The sequence below is a fragment of the Pelodiscus sinensis genome, chromosome 19 (genome assembly GCF_052426305.1).
Source record: "Pelodiscus sinensis isolate ZL-2025 chromosome 19, ASM5242630v1, whole genome shotgun sequence".
Classification (NCBI taxonomy): domain Eukaryota; kingdom Metazoa; phylum Chordata; order Testudines; family Trionychidae; genus Pelodiscus; species Pelodiscus sinensis.
This window is the reverse complement of record NC_143070.1, coordinates 9913560-9930229: the sequence shown is the minus strand read 5'-3', so window position 1 is coordinate 9930229 and position 16670 is coordinate 9913560. Positions and strand designations below refer to the sequence as shown.

Below are 16670 nucleotides of genomic sequence, written 5' to 3'. Positions count from 1 at the left end.
CAGTCTGTGCCCTAGGGAGCCCATCGTTCCAGCACCTATCCCATTTCCGTGACTTCCAGTCTCTGCCCCACACATTGAGCCCCCTTTTCACCTCCTAACCCACATCCCTGACTAACTGTCAGTCTGTGCCCCACAGACAGAGCCCCACCCTCCCCCCTCCACCAGACCTGGTGGTACAGGGTATACGGGGCTATCACGTTACTGGATTTTGAGGGGAGCAACCAGATCACAGTCGCACCCATAGGTGGGGGTGTTGGCCCCAAAAATGGTATAAAAGGGGGCCATGTGGGGTGTTGAATAGAAGCTTACTGTCTTGGGAGAAATATTCTTGTGTTTTTATCACTCATTTCTTTTCTTCCAACATGTCAGAGGCAAAATGATTCCGTGCCTTGAGGGGAGTCATTAAGTAACAGGGGCAACAGAGAAAGATGCTCCCCCTACTACTGGATTTGCAGAAGTTTGTAACTTACTTTATAAAACAGAAATCCACTATATATTTTAGAGAGTTTGCATGTCTGTCTGTCCGTTCATCTGTTTGTGTGTGAGTCTGTTTGTTCAAGAACTCATCCTAAATGGTAAGACCCAGACCCACTCAAATATGGCATGTGCCTTCCTCTGATTCAAGATCAGAGTTTGGTTGTGCCAGGACAATGGGACATATCTGGAATGTGTCAGTTTCTCATCAAATGCAAAGGGATGGGTGTGATACCCCAGAATGAATATGGGGGGAGGAAGGGGAAGTAAATGTCCCTGATCTGGTTCAGAAAAGGGCAACCAAAATGATTCGTGGTTTGGAAGAGGCCCCATATAAAGAGAAAGCAAAAAGACTGGGACTTTCAACCTGGAAAAGAGGAGAGTAACGGGGGATATGATAGAGGTCTATAAAATCATGACAGGTGTGGAAAAAATGAATAAGGAGAAGTTGTTTACTAGTTCCCATAACCTAAGAACTATTAGTCACCAAATTAAATTAATATGTAGCAGGTTTAAGACAAACAAAAGGAAGTTTTTCTTGACACAGTGCACAGTCAACCTGTGGAACTCCTTGCCAGAGGATATTGTGAAGACCAGGAATTTAAGGGTATGTCTTTACTGCAACTTTATTTTGAAATAACTTAGTCCAATTCTACACAGCAGGTAGTTATTTCAAAATTGTTTCAAAATACTGTCAAGCTGGAGGACTTCTTACTCTGACTCCTGTAACTTTCATTGTATGAGGAATAAGGGAAGTTGTAGGGCGAAATCTCTGTTTCAAAATGAGATATGCAGTTCATGTACCTCACTTATTTTGAGTTAAGCCCTGCCGTGAAGATGCACCCTAACACGGTTCAAGAAAGAGCTGGATAAATTCATGGAGGTTAGGTCCTTCAGTACTTATTAGCCAGGATGGGTAGGGATGGGTAGGGACTCTGTTTGCCAGGGGTGGGAATGGGCAACAGGGGAGGGATCCTTTAATGATTCCTTGTTCTGTTCACTCCTTCTGGGGCACCTGGCATTGGCCACTGTCAGCAGACAGGACACTGGGCTGCATGGACCTTTGGTCAGACTCTATATGGCCACTCTTATGTTCTTATGTCATTAAAGAGCCCCCACCCTGCAGCACCCCAAGTATGTCTGCATTGACACATACTTAGCAGCTCAGGTGTCCCGGGTACCTGAATCCAGTCATGAGTTCACAGAGAATCTGAGTCCTGCTTTTGTTCAATAGAATAATCTGAAAGGCAAACACCCCTCCCCTACAAAAAAATACCCAACAGAGCCGTGTTTCTTCAACTTTTTAACACTGAGGAACATCAAACTATGTTTTTGGTATTGAGGAACACTGAGGAACCTTTAAGGGTGGCCATTTTGAATTCTGTTGTTCTCCGTGGCACACCTCCAACTGCCTCGCGGCACCACAGAACACGGTTTAAGAAACACGGCGATAGAGACAACAAAGCCCCACCGCTTTGTGACAACAATCCATTTCACAGACGGGGAGAACACACCAGAGAGCAACCGGACAGGAACAGATGGAAACATTTTATTAAAGCGAATGATTCCCACACAGTTTCTGACACACAAGTTACACAGGGGCTGGGCACGGAGGGGTCCCTGGCCTCTGTTTATCGGAGGCTGGGAATGGGAGACAGGAGAGGGATCACTTTATGATTCCTTCTTCTGTTCACTACCTCTGGGGCACCTGGTATTGGCCACTGCGGGCAGACAGGACACTGGGCAAAATGAGTCTTTGGTCTGTCCCAGCCACTCTGATGTTCTTATGTTCTCTTGTGAGCACCTCTCACTAGCTACTCACAGACAGCTCCCTGCCTGGCTTGTCCCATTCCCAGACACTTACATCTCCCCCGTAACTCAGGCTTAGGGGGCTCACAGTGTCATGCCAGGGATTTTCTGAGCAGCTACAATTTCAGCCAGTGATGTTCAGCGTTGCAATACCCCATCCCCAGTCTACAGCATGTTCCTTGTCTCTAGGTCTACAGTGGAGAGGAAAGTTCCCAGCAGGCAGCAGTTTCAGGAGCTGGGGACCGGCTGCTTTCCTGATCCCAGCTGACCCCCAGAGTTCCCAAGGCAGGTGGGGGTCTAGTGAGGGGCAGAGATGTCAGGCTGGTCATTGATCTGAACTCTCTTGTGCTTTGTCTGGTGAATTCACAGAGCAGTGCGCGGCGGGATTTGTGCAAAGAGAGATCAGCTTGGCGTGGAGCTCTGGGAGACGGGGGGGGTCTCAGCACGGGGAACTTTTTTGAAGGGTCAGCTCATGGTACAGGGGGTTTCACAACTCAGGCTGGGCCTAGAGAGCCTCCCCCCAAGAATGTGCCCAGGGACCCCAAGATTGGGGCAGGGGAAGGGCCTCTAATTTGGTCCCATCGTTTGTCCTGATTTTATCCCTTCCTCTCTGGCTGTGCCAATGGACCCAGATCTCTGCAAATCGCCTCCTGCTGCTGCAGAGCCTCCAGCTTCTCCCCAGCCCTGATTGGTTAATTCTGTGTCCTGTCACCCCCACCTCCGCCTGTCCCTAGCCCGGCTGTTAGTTCTGCCCCTGCCCAGCCCCCACCACTACCCTTCAGGATTTGGCTGCTTCCTGTGGGTGCAGAAGGTTCCTTCTACTTCGCTCCTCTGGATCTGCGAGGGAGAAGATTCTGGGGTCAGAGATATGAGGAGCCAGGGGCTGGGTACAGGGGAGTCCTCCAGGGTCACAGAGATTGGGGGGGGTGAGGTTAGCGGAGCTGATGTCAGGGAGACAGTCGGAGCTCGGTGTCTGTGTCCCCCACCCAGAGCCAGGGTCGGATTCTCTCCCCAGGGAGGGAGCCTGGCGGGAAAGGGAAGATCGGGGCCTCGGTTCCAGCATCGATAAATGTCACCTGGCCCCAGTCACAGTCCAGGCAAACCCGGATTCTGCTGGGGGGGCATAGGTGCAGGGCGGTGTGAGGGTCAGTGAGAGCCTGGAACTGGTCCCCCCACCGCCCCACAGCCCAGATCCCGTCCTTAGGACTCAGGCTGATCCATCCCTTCCTGCTCACTGACTCTCTGGCCACCCCCACAGCCCAGAATGGCCCATTCCCCACCTCCACCTCCCAGTAATGTCTCCCTAAGGTGAAGCTCTCACAGCCCAGCACACAGGGCACAGAGACAAATTTCTCCGGGGTGTCGGGCAGTGGCTGCCATGTGTGTCCCCATCTCACACGTTTCCCATCCTCCGACAGGACGAGGTTGGGATGCGCCGTGTCTGGATCCAGAGTCACATTGGCTGGGGGGGAGAGAATCAGAGCGTGAGAGGCAGAGCTCAGCCCTGGGGAGGGTCAATGGCATCAGGGACAGAATCTGCCCCAGCTGGGCAGTGACTCAGGGACTCTCCTTCCTCCAGGGGCACCCGGCTCTGAGTGGGGAGCAGCCCTGAGGTCTCAGCTAAGCCCAAGGGGCAGCTCACTCCCCAGGCAGGGAGGGGCCGTGACAGAGTCCACGCACCGTGCGCAGGAACAGGGGTGTCTCTGTACCAGTGATGGTTGGCAGGAGGCTGACTCAGGGGTGACAGAAGGAAGAGAGGCCCCAGGGAGCTGAGGGGGTCCCAGCGGGGGCTGGGCGGATGGAGAGAGAAGTTGAGCTCACGCGGGGGGAGAGGAAAAGGGGAACAGGACCAGAGCTCTGCTCTCAGCAGCTCCCCAGCTGCCTGCAAAGGGCCCAGGGCTGCCCCTGTCTGTGCCCCGGGCCCTGGTGCTCTGGGGCCTGATCCATCCCTTCCCCCGGCAGAGCAGGGACCCTCCCATGGACTCCTGGGTCCTCTGCAGGGGGCAGGAGAAAGAGCAACATCCCCGAGTGCCCCAGAGTCCATGCTGGGCACAGCCCGTCAGTCACTGCGGGGGAAGGGAGCAAGGGGAGCCCAAGGCCGAGTGGAATTTCGGGTGTGTGAGGGGCTCCAGGTGGGGAGGGCTGAGGCGAGGGTTTTGGATACCAGAGGGGGTACAAGCTGAGGCAGGGAGTTGGGGTGCAGCAATGGCGAAAGGCTGTGGGTTAGCCTTGGAGATGACAGGCTCTGGGTACGGTGTTGGGCTCTGGGCTGGGGCTGTGGGCTTGGGGGCGGGGGCTCAGGAGGAGGAGTTATGGGGCAGGAGATGGCCCCTGGGCTGGGGGAGGGGCTGTTTGTGAAGTCGTTTCCATGGCTGGCTCCTGGCCCATGGTGCTAAGTGGCCTGCCCAGTGCCTGCCTGTCCCGGGGCACCGCACTGCGCCAGGTCCCACATGAGGTTTTCAGGGCGTTTACCTGGTGTTAGGGGCTCCTCCAGTGCATCCGGCAGAGTGTCTGGGGAGGAGAGAGGGAGATTCAGGTTTGCACGGGGAGCACAGAGCCGGGTTGTCATGTGACAGACACACTCAGGCCTCGTTCACTTCCAGCCTTTTGTTGTTCCCTAGGCCCAGGTCCTGCAGAGAACGCTTGCAGGCATCAAAGCCGCTTCCTGGCATCAAAGCCGCTTTCGGCCCTTTGGTCCCCTGATGCTTGTGGGAGGTGAGGGGTTGTGTGTGAACTCCTGGCTCTCGCCGGGAGCTGCGGGGCTGTTTGCTCAGCGTCTCCACACAGAGCAGCAAGACGGGGCCTCCAGAGGCAACAATCAGAATAAGGAGAAAATCACCTTATCCCAGGGGAAACTGAGGCAGGGGAGGTGGGCTCCATGGGTCACATTCACCCAGTGCCAGCAGAGCAGGGCAGGGAGGCTACTTGTGACCCGGTGATCAGTGGCTTCAACAGCTGGGGCTGGGCTTGGCTCTGGCTCACACGGAGTCTCATCATGGTTACAATGGCCCCGGGTGTCTGGTCCAGGGAGCAGCGAGCCAGAGGCCCAGTGTTACATGGCCCACATCCCTCTGTCCCTCCCCCCGCCTCTTCCGCCCTCCCTCCCATCCCTGCCCCTCCCCAGCCCTCTCAGGGACTTGCCTCTCTCCCTCTCCCCACCTCTTCCCTCTGCCCTCTCCATCCCTACTCCCCCCCAGCCCTCTCAGGGACACTCCTTGGGCCTGCAGCTGTTGGGAGGCACAAGGGGCCCCTGTGCTGGAGGGACCCCTCACCATGGGGGAGGGGCTTTCTCCTTCCCTGCAGCCCCTTGGCCCAGACCGGACCAGAGCTCAGGGAGGGGCTGGACCCGGCTCTACCAAACGGCCATTTATTGAGGGGCCTGCGGCTGGGGGGCTGCACCGCCCTGGGGCACCCGCCCTGCAGCCCTCTGGCTGGGAGAGATGCAGGGGCCCAAGCGAAGGGATTTTGCTGAATGTGGCCTGAAGGTTGTGACCATTCGTGAGTCGGGAGTTGATGGGAGACGCCCTCAGGCCGGGCCCGGCGCCTTCTCCTCTCCCTCGGCTTGGCTAGTGGGAAGTGCTGAGAACTGGGACCAGGGTCGTTGCTCTGTCCATGTTTGGAGACTGAACGTGGGTATTTACACCAGGGCTGGGCAAAATACGGGCCAGTGCCACCAAGCCACGGAATCCAGCCCGTGGACCCCCCTGCTGGGAGCCTCAGGCACACGCAGCTGCCGTGGTTTAAAGCTTGGTTCCTGTGGCTCTGGGCTCTGCAGGGAGGGGGAGGCTTCATGTGATCTTCCCACCCCCAGCCCAATCCTCAGCTCCGATTGGCTGGAAACAACCGGCCAATAGAAACTGAGAGTTTGACCTGGGGATAGGGGCAGCACAAGCCTCTTCCCCCTCCCAGAGCTGAGAGCCACATGGAGGGAGCAGTCTGCAGTTTAATGTGATATGGGGCTGCAGCAGGCAGGGAGCCCAGCCTGCCTTGGGGGATGCTGCAGGGCTGCTGGCTGGGAGCTACTTAGGTAAGTGCCTCCCAGCCAGAGCCTGCCTCTGGCACCCCAACCCCTCCTGCGTCCCAACTCAATTCCCTAGGTCACCCTCCAAGCTCTCTGTACCCCCTTCCCCAGGTGACAGTTCCCTCCCAGACTCCGTACCCCGCTCCGACATCCCTTCCCCAGGCCAGAACATTCTCCTGCACCGACATCCCCTCCCTGATCTTGCACCCCAATCCTCTGACCAAGGTCACCACCCCAAACTCCCTTTCAGACCCCACTCCATCTCCTGCACTACAGTCCCTTACTCTGTGCACCCTTCTGCACGCAGCCTCCACCCTAAATCCTGCACCCCCGCCGCAGCAAAGTGCAGCCCTTGGCCACCTTCCAAAATCTTGGAGTGGTCCCCACCAAAAATTATTGTCCCCCCCCTCCACCACCACCTCTGACTGATGCTGATTGGCTCCGCTTGGGCCTGATGAGCCCTGTGCTTGCTATAAGGGAAATGTTTCCCACAATGACCTTCCTCTTAAAGTGCCGCATTCCTGAGTTGTTCTGCAGGACACAGATGTGTTGCCCACGCAAGGGCTGTGTCTAGACTACATGGCTCCATCGATGGAGCCATGTAGATTAGGGTTGTAGGCAAAGGCAAATGAAGCCGTGATTTAAATGATCGCGGCTTCATTTACATTTACATGGCTGCCGCGCTGAGCCGACAAACAGCTGATCAGCTGTTTGTCCGCTCAGCGCTAGTCTGGACGCTCCCCTGCCGACATCAAAGCCCTTTGTCGGCAGCCCCATTATTCCTCGTGGGATGAGGTTTACCGGGGCTGCCAACAAAGAGCTTTGATGTCGGCAGGGGAGCGTCCAGACTAGCGTGCTGAGCCGACAAACAGCTGATCAGCTGTTTGTCGGCTCAGCGCGGCAGCCATGTAAATTTAAAGGAAGCGGTGATCATTTAAATCACAGCTTCATTTGCCTTTGCCAAAAAAACAAATCTACATGGCTCCGTCGACGGAGCCTGTAGTTTAGACATACCCAAGGTGTTTACAGACAGACACCAAATGTGACCTGCCCAGGCCAGGGAGCGATGTCCAGAACCCCCTGCGGAGAAGTGACCCGTGCACATCAGCCTGTGCTGAGCAGTAATGAATCAGAAAAGAGTAACTCAAACATTGCTTGGACAGCCCAAGCCCTAACCATTAGAAGTTCCTGTGTGTGCAGTGTGTGAATTATACAAGCCCCTTACTGTTCCTAACACAAAAGTGATTGGAACAGGATTAATCCGGGTATAATGTGCCTGTGCGTTACAGGTCAGATACCGTAAGAGATAGTCCTAGCATCACAGGACAGATTATTCATGCCCCTCTATGCCCCAGGAGAAGGGATCTGGGCATGTTTCTTTCTCTCCCTCTTGTTTCCCACTCTCACAGTCATTGTAATAGCAAAGGCTGCTTCTGAACAAATAAGGGTTTGAATTAATCAACCTGAGTGTCTTGGAACCCAAGTCTGTGCCATTCACCCCCCAATTACATAGAAGCATCCTCTAATTATGAACCAATTGACCAGCACCATTCTCCTTCCCTAGTCCCCCAAGGTACCTTTGAACTCTCTCAGACTCTCCGACAGCGCAATAACTTTCTGGGAGAAACCATGGACTCGCTTTACCAGTTCAGGGGCCATCTCATCTGGCTCCTGGGCCTGCCCCATCTCACACCTGGAGAGAAACAATGTCCCATGGTGACACTGCCGTGGTTCCCAGCCTTTGGACCCCTTTTCCCCCTATGAAAATTTCACGAACTCCCCTTCCCTGGGGCAGAAAAAAAGAAAAGGAAGAGAAAGCGAAAGAAGTATCAGGCCTAGTCCTTACGTTTAAACTTTCCACAGGCCCCCTGCAGGACCGTCGGGACCACCAGGGGTCTGTGGCCCACAGGTTGGGAACCGCTGTGATCCAGCCGTGAGTGACTCAGTCCTTAAGCTCTGGTTTGGGGGTATTTGAATCTCCGCGGCCAACTCACCCCTGGGCCTCCAGGCGCTGAGGGATTGGAGGTTCCCAGAGGAAGGGCTGGAGGAATTTGCCCACTAGGAGCTAGATTGAGACAGAAGCTCCCCCCTCCCCCACTCATTCCACACAGGTCTCCAAACAGCCCTCGGGCGGGAAAGACCCTGGATCCCTGCTGCCCTGGGCTGAATGGTGCCCAGCGCCCAGCAGGGACAGGCCCACGTCCCACCCCTCAGTCCTTGGACAGCCCGTCCCCAGGGAGGTGACATGGTAGAATATACCACAGGCCATTCTGCGCCTTTCCCTGGGTAACTGCAGAGTCGCCTCTAAAAGGGCGAGGGCCTCAGGGTTAAATGAGTCAGATTTGAATCCCAAATGTGACCTTCCTGCTGTGGAGCCCTGGGGAGAGGCAGCGAAAACTTCACTGCCCAGTGTTTCCCCAGCACTGTGAGGTGTGAGAGCCACTGACCTGCTCAAGGTGCTTCTGACGTCCTGGGGAGAGGGAGAGAGAGAGAGTTTCAGTCCCACCTGACACACACTGTGAATTCCAAGGGAGGGATTTTGTGAGTGAGGGGAAACTAGACTTTTCCTGGCCCCAGGGCCATGGATCCCTGAGTGAATGGGGCTTTGCCATCTCTAGCCTCTCTGTGCCTGTGGGTCTGCACAAAACAACAATTCCCATGCCAGGAGGGTGCACACGGAGCTGCCCTGTGACCTCTGACTCCTGTGCCCACCTGTTAGGGGCTGTCCTGTCTCTGTGGTGGGATCCGGGGAATTTCCCCCTCAGCCTCACCTGCAGGAATTCACTCGCTGGCTTCTGACACTTCCCCTCCAGCTCCCGGATCCGCTCGCTGAGACGGGAAATCTGCTCCGAGAGTTTGGTGACAGTGTCGGTCCCTGCCTTCACGATCATCTCGTGCAGCTTCTCCAGCTGGGCCAGCAGAAGTCGCTCGTGTTCCTGCAGGAACTGCCGCAGGCGCTGAAACTCGGCCACAATCCTCTGCTGCTCGACTCGTGTCCTTTTCTGGAAGAAAAAGAACCAAAGGAAGAACATCAGCACCACTGATACAGGGACATGGATGGAGCCTGGGGCCATTCACAGAGCACTGAGTGTGCAGGGCAGAATCTCTTTGCAAATTCTAAGTCACTGGACAGTGAACAGTCTCCTGTGATTACTAGAGAGAGAATTTTCTCACGTCTTCCTGTTTGGCCCCAGAATCTCATAAAGGACGTTTTTGTGTCCGACGTGCTCTGGATCGTGAGTGGCTCATGGCCTCCATGACACCGAGCCAAAGCAGCAGGGAGCAGGACTCAGCACTAGCCCTTGGTGATATTTTCTGCGTTACATTTTTTTTCCTGGGAAGATGCAGATTTGTCACCAAAGGCACATTTCATGAATTACTGGCGATGTCACCGGTTGTTGTGCTGCAGAAAGAAATACATGGCAAATCCAAATATTGGCTTAATTTTTCTAGATTTGTAAAGTCTGACTTGTTTTTGAAACTATTCTTGTGTTTTATAACAGTATTTTTCAGGAAAGGGTCAAGTTGAAACAAAACATTTTTATTTTTTCCCCCAAAATTTCATTTGACTCAGCAAAAAATCAAATATGTGATTGGCTAATCATTTGTAAAATAATTTTTCGTTCCACCTATTTTTTTAATGTCCTGCCAGTGAAAAAGGTCAGGCGTTCAGTGCTGGCCTTACCATGAGGCAAACTGAGGAGGTCGCCTCAGGTGCCAGACTGTGTGTGTTTGTGGGGGACACCGCTAGGATCGAGAGTGTAGAAAATTGTGTCTGCTGCTGGTGCATATGTAGACAGCAGAGCAGTCCCATGGGAGGAGTAGAACAGGAAGAAGGCAGAATTGAGAACTTTCAAAGTTTCGGCCCAAGCGAGAGGGCATGGGGGCATGGTTTGAGCTGCCCGCCTCAGGTGCCAAAATGTTGTGGGCCGGCCCTGCAGGCATTTGCTCTGCTCTATTCACAGCCATGTTCACAGAGACAGGTGGGAAGCTCATGATACCACCTACATGCTTTGTTAGCCTATAAAGTGCTACCAGACTACATGTTGTGTTTTAAGTTTACCCTGTTACAGACTAACTTGGCTACCCTGGAAGCTTCTGTTTACAGAGTATGTGGCAGTGGTTTCTACCCTGTGGTTTTTGTGCCCCGGGGGCAATGGACCATAGCAGCAAAAGACTTAGACTGAAAAACAACTGGACAGAGTTCAGCTGTTCACACAGAGTCGATTTTCAAAGGGGTCAAAGAACCTCCCGTTGACATTTCTAAAGGGGTCCACAAATGCACAGAGGGTGGAAGCGGCTGGTTTAGGGCCCAACCCTAAGGAGGGATTCTGCTAAAACAATGAATTGTGATTTCTGGGTGCTCATTCCCTGGCTGATCACGAGAAACCATAATCCAGTCCCTAGATTGTCCTGGCCGCTCCTCAGTGTCTGATTCAGGATTAGCTGCCCCTGGCTCGTTACAATGGCAGGGTAATAACGCCGGGCACCTACCAAGTACTCCTGGCTGGTCTCCTCCCTGCTCACTTTCAGTCCCTGCAGCTTTTCTCTCTCGGCTCTCAGAGTCTGCAGATGGGCCTGGAGCCTTTCCTGGAGACGCAGAAACATTTCATGTGACTAAGCAAAACATCAAATGTGAGATTTGCTAATAATTTAAAAAGATAATTTTTGGTGCAACCCATTTCTTTAATGTCCTGCCAGCGAAGATTTTTAGGTTTTTAATTTTGTTTCTGTTGTTGTTAGTTTCAGGATAAGACGGGGGGAGCTGGTCCAGCACAACCACACACTGTACTCACGACTGCAGGGCTCGGCAGGTTTATGGGATCGGAGACACAGAGTCACAGTAACAGACAGTGGGGGCTCGTCTACATTGGCCCCTTTCCCGAAAGGGGCATGTTAATTTCAGAGATCGTAATAGGGAAATCCGCGGGGGAATACTTTGAAGTAGGAATAAGATCCTCCGGAAAAGGGCGCTTTTTCCGGAGGATCGGGGCCAGTGTAGACGCTCTTTTCTGGCTTTTCTAAAAATTATTATTTAATTTAATTAAATTGTTATTTAAATGCCGCGGGGGATATTTAAATATCCCCCGCAGATTTCCCTATTATGATCTCTGAAATTAACATGCCCCTTTTGGAAAAGGGGCCAGTGTAGACGTAGCCTGGGAGTGTTTTCAGAGTGTTTGAAATTGTTGGCCCTTGTTACAGTAGGGAGCTGGGGTCACATACTCAGAGGCTGCATGCGCGGGAGTGGGGGGAGATCGCAGGGGAGGTTGCTGGAGAAGAGGAGGGACACCATGAGCATCAGGGACCTCCAGAAAGACAGGGTTGCATGGGGGGGGGTGGAGGAGTAGGGAGGAGGGACTCAGCCAGGCAGGTACAGAGTAGAAATCCGGCCTGGCAGCCACTGGTGATGACCTAGCTCTGGCGATTGCAGGTGTTTGCAAACACCCCTCAGTGCCCCTCCTCTGTTCCCACCCTGGTTCTTTCTTTACCCACCTGCTGCTGGTTGTGTGCATAAGGCTGTGGCTGGGGCTAGGAGCTCTCTCTGGCTGGCTTGTCCAATGGATGCCCAGCCCCACGGGGCCCCAATTGCTCCCTGGGACCCGGGGAGGCCGGTGCTATAGACACCAGTGCATTCTACTCACTACCAGTTATTGCCATTGCCATTAACGTCAGCATGGACACGTGGTGGGCACAAGGTTCCCCCACTGAGTCTAGAGAGATAAATCCCAAAGAGAAATCTGCACAACTGGGCTCAGGAGAGGTGGAGGGGGAGGAGGCTGGGCACAGGCTGGCTGGCCCTTTCAAGGAAGGAGCTCTTAGCAGGGTCCCTGTAAGCCGGGCGCTTGGGCAGCCAGCCAGGAGAGATTCCAGTGCTGCCCAGTTGATTAGCAGAGTGCCCAGTCACCCACAGCTGGCAGCAGGTGTTTATGTGGGTGGTGCACAGCCACACATGCCTTGGTGCACACAAAAAAATTTATTCCACACACAGAAATGTACAATTTTAGAAGGAACATTAGTTGTCAGACCTGCTAGTAACATAGTCAGTTCTCCTCCCCAGGAAGGGACAATGAAGGGCAGAGTGAGGGGTTGTGGGATACAACCTGGCCTGGGGTAGGTCAAACAGAAGCCCATGGAAAGCCAGAGAGAGGAGGCCCCTGGAGCAGACAGAGGAGACCCTGGATCTTGTTCAGGATGATAAGAGCAAACTCCAGTCTCAAAGTCCTGAGAGTCCTGGCTGGGAGAGCAGGGCTGTTACTAGCCAACAAAAAAAAAATACCACTGTGGGTCTTTTTTGGGACACTGAGGCAGGGCTACCCCATGCCACAAGGGCCCTCAGACTGTCCCTGCTTCCTGCAGTCCCACACCCTTGATCCTATCAGCTAGATTCCCAGGGCGGGTGCTGCTCTCCTGTACTCCCCAAAAGTCCCACGAGGGCAGGAATCGCAATTGGCATTTCCCTACCTGGAATTCTTCAGCAGCTTCCTCGGCAGGAATCACGGTGTGATCCTGGTGCCTCTTGGATTTGTCGCACACCACACAGATGGGGATTTCATCCTCTCTGCAGAAGAGTTTGAGAGGCTCCTGGTGTTTCATACACAGTCTCTCTGGGGCTGGTTCCCTCTCTGCCTGCAACCTGAGTGCTCTGGCTGCCTCCACAATACTCCTCAGCTGCCTGTTCGGCCTGAGGTTCCCCTGGGGAAAGGTCCGTCTGCACTGGGGGCAGGAGACGCCTGCGGTGAGTCCCTCCCAGCACTGGGTGATGCAGGCTCGGCAGAAGCTGTGATCACAGTCGAGAGACACCGGATCGTTGAAATAATCCAGGCAAATGGAACAGGTCACTTCATCCTGGAGCATCTTTACTGGATTTGCAGCAGCCATGGCTTCTGGTACAGGGGAGACCAGAGAGTTTAGTTTCACTTCCTTCTGCTCAGAAATGGGTGGGTTGAGCTTTCTATCATTAGGTGTTGCCTTCCTGGGTGTGTTCTTATGTTCTTTCTTTTTTCAGATTGTACAGGGTCTTTGAATGAAGCATGATGAGTCCAGACTGTCCATAACTCCTCCGAAACATCTGCCAGGCCCCAAACTTGGGACTAGGCACTCAGGGTGCGTCTATAGGGCACGCTCATTTTGGAAGAAGCTATTCTGGAAGATATACAGGCAGTCCCTGGGTTACGTACAAGATAGGGTGTCACGTTGCTGAATTGGAGGGAAGCAGCCAGATCGCTGCTGCACCCCTAGGTGGGGGTGTTGGCCCCAGAAATTGGTGTGGGGGGAGCCATGTGGGGTATTGAATGGGAGATTATTGTTTGTTGATCTTATGTATGCTATTTATGTGAGTATATAATGTCTGTGTGTGTAGATCTGTAATCTGTGTGGAAGCTGAATATTTCTCTGAATATGGTTAAGCATTGCTATGGACAGGCTGAGTAGTGAAGCCCTGTGGAACAATGGCACTTGATGGCCCAAAGACACACCTAAAGCATGAGGGCGGAGACCTAAGAGCAGCCAGCAGAGAGAGGCTGAGGACCAGGTGATCTGCTGCATACCAGAAGAGGCCAGGAAGGGGGTATAAAGAGGCCATGTGGTCGATGCCATTTTGGTTTCAGCTCAGCACTTCATCCCAGAGGCAGCACTGCAGGGATTGAAGAGCCCGGAAGACCTGTGAACCCATCCTGATCGTAGGATGTGCAATAAGAACTTTTAAACCAGCAGCTGCAACACCTCTGCTAGAGCCTGCATCGAGAACTGGGAGATTCAGTGCATGTAACGTACTGTACTTTAATAACCTTACTCTCAGGCTTTTCTTTCTTGTAATAATAAACCTTTAGATATAGATTCTAAAGGATTGACCTAGCGTGATTTGTGGGCAAGGTCCAGAGGGTAAATTGACCAGGGATCTGTGGCTGGTTTCTTGGAACCGGACAGAACTTGTTCGGGGTAGGTGGGATTGGGTGCTAGGACCCCCCACCTGTGTATGAGGCCTGGGGTCATCTGGGGCACAGATATTGCTGGGGTGTCGGAGGGGTTTTGCTCGGGAGGCTTCAGGCAGGTAGCTGAAGCGCTCTTAGAGACTGGATCGTGGCCTATTTGGAGAGGTCACCAGTCAGGGAGGGCTGTAAGGAGCCCCGGATTTGAGCAATTCGCACTGAGTGGACGCCCTCAGCTGTGCCCAGACACGGCCCGGTCCGTCACATAGGGGCTGTAGGTTTGTTCTTAAGTTGAATTTGTATGTAAGTCGGAACTGGCGTCCAGATTCAGCCGCTGCTGAAACTGACCAGCGGCTGACTACAGGAAGCCCGAGGCAGAGTTGCTCTGCCCTGGGCTGCCTGGAATCAGCCACTGATCAGTTTCAACAGCAGCTGAATCTGGACGCCTAGGACAGAGCATCTGGGGCGCTGCCGGGTAGGTCCCCGCAGGAGCGGCGCTGCGGGAACCAACCGGGCAGCACCCCAGCTGCTCTGCCCCAGGTGTCCCCAAGTCAGCCTCTGCTGAAACTGATCAGCAGCTGATTCCAGGAAGCCCGGGGCAGAGCAACTCTGCCTCGGGCTTCCTGTAGTCAGCCGCTGATCAGTTTAAGCAGCGGCTGACTTGGGGACACCTGGGGAAGAGCAGCTGGGGTGTTGCGGGGTTGGTTCAGTAGCGCCGAGGAGCGGTGCTGCAGGACCAACCCAGCAGCCCCAGCTGCTCTACCCCAGGAGAGAAAAGCCTGGTCTGCTGGGGGGCGCACTAGCTGCGCCCCCCAGCAGACCAGGGAAACCCGGACGGCGGGACCGCGGAGATGCGCCGCGGTCCTGCTCGCATCCTCCCCAGCTTTGCTCCGTGTCTCCCTGGTCTGCTGGGGGGGTCTCCAGAAAGACGAGGAGCAAAGCCGCGGAGGGGCTCGGGCAGCCCAGGCACTTCTGGGCTGTCCCGCTGCCGGCTTCCGCCGAGGATTTCCAAAGCCGCAGAGGGGCTCGGGCAGCTGGGCAGCCCAGGCGCATTTGGGCTGTCCCGCTGCCGGCTTCCCCCGAGGCTTTGCAAAGCCGCGGAAGGGCTGGGGCTGCCCCGCTGCCCAAGCCCCTCTGCGGCTTTGCTCCGCGTCTTCCTGGTCTGCAGACCAGGGAGACGCGGAGCAGCTTTTCTCGCCCCGGAGTATACGGACGGCGGGACCACGAGGTCCCGCCATCCGTGTCCTCCGGGGCGAGAAAAGCCCCGTTCGTAACTGCTGATCCGACATAAGTCGGATCCGCGTAAGTCGGGGACTGCCTGTATCCCGAAATAAGAGCATCTACACTGTAGTAAGTTGAAGGTCGGCAACATGGAGTCAATAGGCCTTAATAAAGACCTGTAACATGAAATCAGCAACAGGCCTGGAATCTAGTGAGCAAGACTGTGGTTCAGTAACACAGGAGCCAAGAAAGAGGCCTATTGAGAAAAGGAAGTTACCTTAGTATAGGAAGAGGGGAGGGATAGCTCAAGAGTTTGAGCATTGGCCTGCCAAGCCCCATGTTGTGAGTTCAATCCTTGTGGAGGCCACTTAGGGATTTGGGCCTAAAATTTGTTAAGGATGGTGCTTGGTCCTGCTGTGAAGACAGGGGACTGGATTTGAGGTCTGTTCTAGGAGACAGGCAGTCTCCATTTATTTAACAGTTCTTCAAGATGTGTCTCCATGGATGCTCTACTGTAGGTGTCAGACACCCAAGTGGGTGGCATCCCAGGGGCGGGGCTTCTCCTCTCATGCCAAAGGGCCCCTGATGGAACCAGGCAGAAAAGTGGTGCCTCCTTTTTGGTGCCTCCTGTTCTGCCCTGGCAGGCGCTGCCCCTTCTCCCACTGGCCTGTGCCTGGCCTCCCTCCGTCTCCCGGCACCACAGAAAGCCCGTCCCCTCTCACAGGCAGCTGCCTCGGTCTCCTCTGCCCCGGGAGGCCGGCTCCTCCCAAGCACTGCTCGCCAGAGGGGGCAGCAGTGAGCGGGGGAAGGATCAAGTCCCGCTGAGGCTCACAGCTCCAGCCCCAGTGCAAACCCTGCAGCCGGGCCCTGTCGCTCGCCTCCTCCACACTCAGAGGGGAGTGGAAGCCCTGTTGCCTCAGGCCCAGAGACGAGGCCTCATCTCCCACATCCCTGGGGCAGGATGGGCAGGCTGGGCTCTGGGCCCACATCCCCCTCAGCCCACAGAGAAAGGGGGGAGCTGAGAGAGGGCAGGGAAGCAGGGGGCCAGAGCCCCCTCCCCGCAGGCTGGCCCAGCGCAGTCTCTGCCTGCTGGAGCCTCCTCTCACCAGCTCTGGGGCCTGTTCCCTGCCGGCGGATCAGCCTGTTTCCTTTCCTGGCCGCTCTGCCCAGAATTGCCAGCTAGAGACAGGCCCCCCCGCCCAGACTGCCTAGCA

The 16670-nt window shown here is 54.8% G+C and overlaps 1 protein-coding gene across 2 annotated transcripts; it reads right to left on the bottom strand.

The window, feature by feature from the left end:
- Nucleotides 1–868: 868 nt before the first annotated feature.
- On the bottom strand, nt 869–13226 carry LOC149522157 (zinc finger protein RFP-like). 2 transcript variants are annotated; one of them, XM_089770482.1, is made up of 7 exons: nt 12770–13226; nt 10799–10894; nt 9076–9306; nt 8752–8774; nt 7882–7997; nt 4756–4794; nt 870–3745 (listed from the first exon to the last, which is right to left on the bottom strand). In XM_089770482.1, the coding sequence occupies exons 1-7, from the start codon at nt 13184–13186 to the stop codon at nt 3231–3233; spliced, it is 1437 nt and encodes a 478-aa protein (XP_089626608.1). In that variant the 5' UTR covers nt 13187–13226; the 3' UTR covers nt 870–3230. The 2 variants fall into 2 exon arrangements, with proteins under 2 accessions (XP_089626609.1, XP_089626608.1); XM_089770483.1 differs by lacking the exon at nt 10799–10894 and having other exon boundaries at nt 869–3745.
- Between the last annotated feature and the right edge of the window lie 3444 nt (nt 13227–16670).